The sequence below is a fragment of the Leptodactylus fuscus genome, chromosome 2, assembly GCF_031893055.1.
Source record: "Leptodactylus fuscus isolate aLepFus1 chromosome 2, aLepFus1.hap2, whole genome shotgun sequence".
Lineage (NCBI taxonomy): Eukaryota > Metazoa > Chordata > Amphibia > Anura > Leptodactylidae > Leptodactylus > Leptodactylus fuscus.
Genome location: NC_134266.1, coordinates 27,550,160 through 27,557,671, shown reverse-complemented (window position 1 = coordinate 27,557,671; position 7,512 = coordinate 27,550,160). Strand labels below are relative to the sequence as shown.

The following is a 7,512-nucleotide window of genomic DNA, read 5'->3' as shown; positions in this document are numbered from 1 at the left end:
CCTGCTATAGAGGACCTATCAGATCCCTGCTATGGAGGACCTATCAAATCCCTGCTATAGAGGACCTATCAGATCCCTGCTAAAGAGGACCTATCAGATCCCTGCGATAGAGGACCTATCAGATCCCTGCTATAGAGGACCTATCAGATCTCTGCGATAGAGGACCTATCAGATCCCTGCTATAGAGGACCTATCAGATCCCTGCTATAGAGGACCTATCAGCTGTCCGGTGTGGTGTAGTACAGAGGGCCTTCCAGCTCTCCAGTATTGTGCAGTTGTCCAATGTGTGTCCTCCTGAAGTATATATCCCCCCAGTATAGACCTACATACAGGTCAATGGTTGTGATAAATAGACTCACCAGCTCGATGTCTTTTGCAGGAATACATTGCAGTGATTTCCTTTATCTTACCCCGGAGTCTTATTAGGGGTTTTCAGGGTCCTGGGCTGGTTCTCTCAGGCTGATGGAGACACCTTCTCGGGACAACCTTAAAGATAAATGCTGAGAGGAAAAAAAGAAAATATTTCACATCAGAAACGCTCTTATGAATATAGATCTAATTTATACGTGAAGTGGGCATTTCTGTTTTAGGGAGAAATTGTCATCTTCTACATATGTGGAGCACATGAGACACGTCACACATCTACTCACCTGGAAATCTGTATAATTGGTCAGTTGTTGAATTACGAGGCAGAACATCTGAACCCACTCGACCACCATGCCTGCATCAGAGATGACCTACAGAAGAGAAGGAGAGAATAGCAGATATTAGTGCCCGGATTTACTCACCATTGTCTGCTGTGGATTGAGATAGAAGGAAATCTTATCCACCAAGAGATTCCATTTTACTGTTAAGGGGATCCTATCATTGGGAAACCCTATTTTCACAGGCTATTCTTCTCCTGCCTTTATTTTTCTGCTCTACGCTGTCGTTTTGGAGACTTTTCTTATTTCTTCTTTATTCAAACGAGTCTTCAGAAAGCACTGAGGGCGTCCCCTGTTCCTTAAGGCACACGCTCTTCCGAAGATCCAGCGTCGCTTCTCCGCAGCATTAGCACCTGCCGATTCTGTGTTCAGGATTCAAATTCCGCACATGCTCAGTCAGCTCTGCCATTTCACATTGGACAGAGGCAACTGAGCATGTGCAGGATTTGAATCGGCGGGTGCTGATGATGCGGAGAGGCATCAGCACAAGAAGAGAGAGGCGGCGCTGGATATTCGGAGGAGCGTGTGCCTTGAGCAGAGGGGACACCCCAGCACTTTCTGAGCACAGGAGGAACGCCATCTGTGCTTTCTGAAGACTCATTTGTATAAAGAAAAAATAAGAAAATTATCCAAAACGGCGGCGCGGAGCAGAAAAATAAAGGTAGGAGAAGAATAGTCTTTCTAATCAGTGGCAATTCAGACCCAAGAGTATAATAATCAGAGAACCAGGGGAAGAAAAACATAAAAAAGACTCTGTTACTCACCTATCTCCCGGCTCCTACACTGTCAGCCTCCGAAGTAGTCCATCTTCAATGACGTCAGACGTCACATGACCCAGGACACAGGCCGGGGTCATGAGACGTCAGATGACTAGGCCGAAGCCTGCCCGGATCGTGGAGAGGTAAGTAACAGTGCTTTTTATGTTTCTTACCTCTCCCAGGCCGTCAATCATTATACTCGGGGGTCCGAAAAGACCCCCGAGTATAATGATAGCAACGGTAGCGGCTGTAACCAGGCCCCTAATGTCCCGGGCCCTGTGGCAGCTGCCTCTGCTGCTACGGCAGTAGTTACACCACCGTTTCTAAAGGTTATTCCGATGTGCGGTTAGTGAAAATAGGGTTTCCCAATGATAGAATCCCCTTAAACATGATGTATATGGATAATACAAGATGGTGGAAAGTGAAATAAACTCACCTGCTTATGGTTGTCAGGGATTAGATGGAGGTAAAAACTGGACATGACTCCACTGACTGGAAGGACAAGTTAAGGAAAAGTAACAGAATTCTAATATTATAGTATTTCCTATATTCACTGCCTAAATTGGGAAAAAAATTTAGGGGGAACTCTGGAATAATTATATACAAAAACCGGGGACGTCACCAAGTAGGCCTGAAGCCTTCTGGAGCCAGAAGAAGTAAGTAACAGTGATTTTATGTTCCCTCACCTCTCCTAGCCCTACGATCCTTATACTATTGAGGGCTGAAAAGACCCCGGGTACAATGATAGTGGTATTTGTGTGGTTCCTTATACTGTTCCGGTATAAACTGGGCGTTCGGGACCAATTTACGCACTGCCTATATTGTTATATCAGATCTATGCTACAATAGAATCACAAGGGAGGACTTTACAGTTGGGGAATAAGCTTCAAATACCAGCCAGAATCCCCTCCCCCATTGTTTACAAAGCAGGAAGGAATGGCGGACACAGCGCCACACCTCCCATGAGGCGACCTGAAGCGACCGCTTCAGGCGGCGCTTTGCCAGGGCCTCGGGGAGGGCGGCATTTTTGCTGACCTAAGCCAGTCCAGGACAAGCTGTGAACCCATGGTTCCCCCCTGGGCGGACACCTCTTATTTTTTAAGGTCACTGATAAAAGAAACGCTTTGCTTGATGTTTTGCGGATTCTGCAGCTGATCCAGACACAAGAACCCACAGAACAAAACTACTGCTGTTTAGCCCCTTTGTTTCTGAGGCTAAACTCTGAGCAAAGCTGTGGCAGAAATCCGAAGCTCTGCCACCGGTTATACAGCGCTGGAATTTGGGGAGGAATCTAAGGCAGAAGACCACCTCAAGTTCCTCTCCAAATTCTGTCATGTGAATAAGGCCATAATCTCCTCCCCTCAGTATCACTTACTACCAGTTATATATAAAAGGATACAGAATAGCATTAGTACAGATGTCACCGAGGTCAGAGCCAGTCTAATATGGCACATTCGCCGACTGCTGAAGGACCTCTTATACAGGAGAATCGCTTGACATAAGTTGAAAATGTCAGCACATCCAAAACCGAGTCCTGAGCCAATATCGTGAGCTGTAAGGTTGACATTCACCTAGAATGGAAATACAGATATATGTTATCAATGAGGCTGACAAGGGTTAATTATGATTTGTATTTATAGACACCAGGGGGCGCCACTGTAACTGTGATTTCTATGGGAGAGACTAAAAAAATCCAAAAACTACAGATATATAACACAGTATAAACTATACTAAATATAAATAAATAAATATATATATATATATATATATATATATATATATATATATATGTACTGACTGTCAGACAATGTTCACTTTCTATATTACATGACATATGATTGAATATTTCCAATAAAACAAGATAACTAACCGGAAATACAGCATTCAGGGCGGACCCAATACAGGATATCCATCCTATGGCGAGTAGTATTCGCTGGCCTATGAGATGTCGCTTCTCCGATGGTTCAGTCCGAATTATCATGAACTTGTATTGGAGGAGAACGATGCCAGCTCCTGTAATAGACAATACATGTTATCAGTCAGAGATTTCTATAGGTCACTTCTATAGACACCTGTACAATCTCCAGTCATGGCCGCCGGTCAGTGCTGATGTTTTCACCCTATTAGAAGCTCCACTTACCCAGAATGGAAGACACCATGAAGACCACCGTGTAGATCACGGACTCGGGCAGCCGAGCTGCTGTCGCACTGTGAAAGAGAGTAAAATATTGGGTGTTAGTAGGACACAAGCGGTGGAATTGTCACATCTCATCCCTATCTATAACTCTCCCCTCCCCCATACTATCCACTGACTATCCTTTAACTCAATCACTGCCACTTTTTTTTAGCAGATGTGATGGCTGCAGGTTATGAATAACCTCCGACCCTTTACCTGCCCCTACATATACTCTACACCCAATGATAGATTCCCTTTCTCAGATATAGAGGTGCAGTACATGAAAAAGGGAGTCAAATAAAATGATTATTTCTGACATTTACAATAATAGATACAAATATTAATCTGATAATAACAAGAATCAGGAATCTCGCCCCATCCCCTCTTACCTGATGTACGGATGTGTTTCATGCCCTAATATTACCGTTACGGCAAACAGGGTACTGAGACCCAATAGCATCCATATGGACCACAGGATAGGCAGGAACGCCAAACCCCGGATTTCCATGACGCAAAGTAGGTAGATTCGCTAAATAAATCGCTGCTTTATAGCACACTATCTCTTTCTCTGTAGCTACAGATAAGAAGACTGTGGGAATGGCAGGCAGAGGATTTTATAGGCTCAGAACTCGATGAGGTCACAAGAATTTTGTGATGTCATAGGTTCTCTTGCCATTGTTCCATCATTCCACATGCAGCCTGAAGCTGATTGGTGCTCAGTATTGTAGATCTTGTCACATCTATCCTAATATGCATATTGTATAAGAGAATCTCCTGCACATTGTAGTGTAATAGCTGCTATATCTATATTCATTTACAGGATTGTATAATACCCTGAGCCCCGCTGACCCTAAAAGACAGAAAAACCCACAACTCCTTGTATGTGGATATCGTCATATTTCTCTATAATCTCTAATCCAACATGTGGTTATTGGGCAAAGGAAACTGATTAATAAAAAGCTGTGAAACCGCCCCTGACACGCTGCGTATAGAGCTGTCTATAGAAGAACATATAGTGACTACGAGGCTCAGCCCAGAATAATCCCACAATAAGACACAAGAATAAACCACAGAAATCCCTCATCTGTATTATGTGTATTCCAGGGAGCGCAGATGGTGAATACATGTACAGGGAGCCGCGCGGTCACCTCTATGGGGGCAGATTCTATAGATGGTGATAAATCCATAATCCATTACCATTTATCACAAAGGTTTTATTGATGTTCAATATTGGAATCTGATCTTTTGATGGTGTTCAATTGGCTCGACCAACCAACCGGCCACGTAGTCACTTCCCAGTTGTTCCCTTCCAAAAATACTGCTCTCAGACTACTGTTTCTTTTAAGGAATTGTACTAATATAAGAATAGCATGTACCTTCTGTGAAAAACAGCACCACTGTCCATCATGTATATTTTGTTTGTCCAGTCTGCACCATTACTATTACCTGCACGATACCCTAAGGGCCCCTGCACACGGAGTATACGCTGGCTGATTTTGAACGTGTAAACATTCCGAATCAGCAGCGTTTAAAACATGTTCCATTGCTTTCTATGGGACCCGGCATACGCGTGCTCCCCATAGAAATGAATGGGAAAAAGCAGCCCATTAATTTCTATGGGGAGCGCACGTATGCTACCTCCCATAGAAAGCAATGGGATCTGTTTTAAACGCCGCTGATTCGGAACGTTTACATGTTCAAAATCAGTCAGCGTATCCTCCGTGTGAAGGGGCCCTAAGAGAAAAAAGATAATATTGTAAAATATTTTCTGTGCTAAGTTTTTAGCAGGACTCCTTCTCTTTGACCTTCCATAACCATAGCTTTTTTTTTTACTTATTACAAGGTAAGAGTGTTGCCGTAGTTAGACAATGCCTCCTTCTCCCTCCTGTACTGACCTCTGACATTCAAGCACATTGTAGCTAGCGGGAAAAACTACTGTCAGCGAAGCTAAAAGGCAAAAGAATATGATTTTAAATTGATGGTGTTGTGTTATAGGCACTGGTGTAACCAGAAACGGTGGGGACCCGTGGCGAACTTTTGACAACCGACCCCTCCTATGCATTCCTGCGCGCTCTATTATACCCCATAGTGGCCTCTGCACACAGTATTATCCCCCACAGTGGCCTCTGCACACAGTATTATCCCCCATAGTGGCCTCTGCACACAGTATTATCCCCCATAGTGGCCCCTGCACACAGTATTATTCCCCATAGTGGCCCCTGCACACAGTATTATCCCCCATAGTGGCCCCTGCACACAGTATTATCCCCCATAGTGGCCCCTGCACACAGTATTATTCCTCATAGTGGCCCCTGCACACAGTATTATCCCCCATAGTGGCCCCTGCACACAGTATTATCCCCCACAGTGGCCTCTGTACACAGTATTATCCCCCATAGTGGCCCTGCACACAGTATTATTCCCCATAGTGGCCCCTGCACACAGTATTATCCCCCATAGTGGCCCCTGCACACAGTATTATCCCCCTTAGTGGCCCCTGCACACAGTATTGTACCCCATAGTGGCCCCAGCACACAGTATTATGCCCCATAGTGGCCCCTGCACACAGTATTATCCCCCATAGTGGCCCCTGCACACAGTATTATGCCCCATAGTGGCCCCAGCACACAGTATTATGCCCCATAGTGGCCCCTGTACACAGTATTATCCCCCATAGTGGCCCCTGCACACAGTATTATGCCCCATAGTGGTCCCTGCACACAGTATTATCCCCAATAGTGGCTCCTGCATACAGTATTATGCCCCATAGTGGCCCCTGCACACAGTAATATCCCCCATAGTGGCCCCTGCACACAGTATTATCCCCAATAGTGGCTCCTGCACACAGTATTATGCCCCATAGTGGCCCCAGCACACAGTATTATGCCCCATAGTGGCCCCTGCACACAGTATTATCCCCCATAGTGGCCCCTGCACACAGTATTATGCCCCATAGTGGTCCCTGCACACAGTATTATCCCCAATAGTGGCTCCTGCATACAGTATTATGCCCCATAGTGGCCCCTGCACACAGTATTATCCCCCATAGTGGCCCCTGCACACAGTATTATCCCCAATAGTGGCTCCTACACACAGTATTATCCCCCATAGTGGCCCCTGCACTCAGTATTGTACCCCATAGTGGTCCCTGCACACAGTATTATCCCCAATAGTGGCTCCTGCACACAGTATTATGCCCCATAGTGGCCCCTGCACACAGTATTATCCCCAATAGTGGCCCCTGCACACAGTATTGTACCCCATAGTGGTCCCTGAACACAGTATTATCCCCCATAGTGGCCCCTGCACACAGTATTATCCCCCATAGTGGTCCCAGAACACAGTATTATGCCCCATAGTGGCTCCTGCACACAGTATTATGCTCCATAGTGGCCCCTGCACACAGTATTATCCCCAATAGTGGCCCCTGCACACAGTATTGTACCCCATAGTGGCCCCTGCACACAGTATTATCCCCTATAGTGGCCCCTGCACACAGTATTATCCCCCTTAGTGGCCCCTGCACACAGTATTATCCCTCGTAGTGGCCCCTGCACACAGTATTATACCCCATAGTGGCCCCTGCACACAGTATTATGCCCCATAGTGGCCCCTGCACACAGTATTATCCCCAATAGTGGCTCCTACACACAGTATTATCCCTAATAGTGGCTCCTGCACACAGTATTATGCCCCATAGTGGCCCCTGCACACAGTATTATCCCCCATAGTGGCCCCAGCACACAGTATTATACCCCATAGTGGCCCCTGCACACAGTATTATCCCCCATAGTGGCCCCTGCACACAGTATTATGCCCCATAGTGGTCCCTGCACACAGTATTATCCCTAATAGTGGCTCCTGCACACAGTAT

The 7,512-nt window shown here is 45.8% G+C and overlaps 1 protein-coding gene across 1 annotated transcript; it reads right to left on the bottom strand.

Annotated features, from left to right (window-relative positions):
• Positions 1-422: 422 nt before the first annotated feature.
• On the bottom strand, positions 423-4,146 carry LOC142194030 (DNA damage-regulated autophagy modulator protein 1-like). The gene is made up of 7 exons (XM_075263058.1): positions 4,028-4,146; positions 3,603-3,670; positions 3,333-3,475; positions 2,862-3,033; positions 1,899-1,954; positions 651-737; positions 423-500 (listed from the first exon to the last, which is right to left on the bottom strand). Exons 1-7 carry the CDS (start codon positions 4,144-4,146, stop codon positions 423-425), a joined length of 723 nt encoding a protein of 240 aa, XP_075119159.1.
• Between the last annotated feature and the right edge of the window lie 3,366 nt (positions 4,147-7,512).

Bases quoted from the DNA above. Each gene is read 5' to 3' on its own strand.
- LOC142194030 (XM_075263058.1), bottom strand. From the start codon at position 4,146: ATGGAAATCCGGGGTTTGGCGTTCCTGCCTATCCTGTGGTCCATATGG. The intron at 3,671-4,027 runs GTAAGAGGGGAT...TCTCTTTCACAG, and splicing joins GAAACACATCCGTACATCAG to TGCGACAGCAGCTCGGCTGC. The intron at 738-1,898 runs GTGAGTTTATTT...TCTCTTCTGTAG, and splicing joins TCCCTGACAACCATAAGCAG to GTCATCTCTGATGCAGGCAT.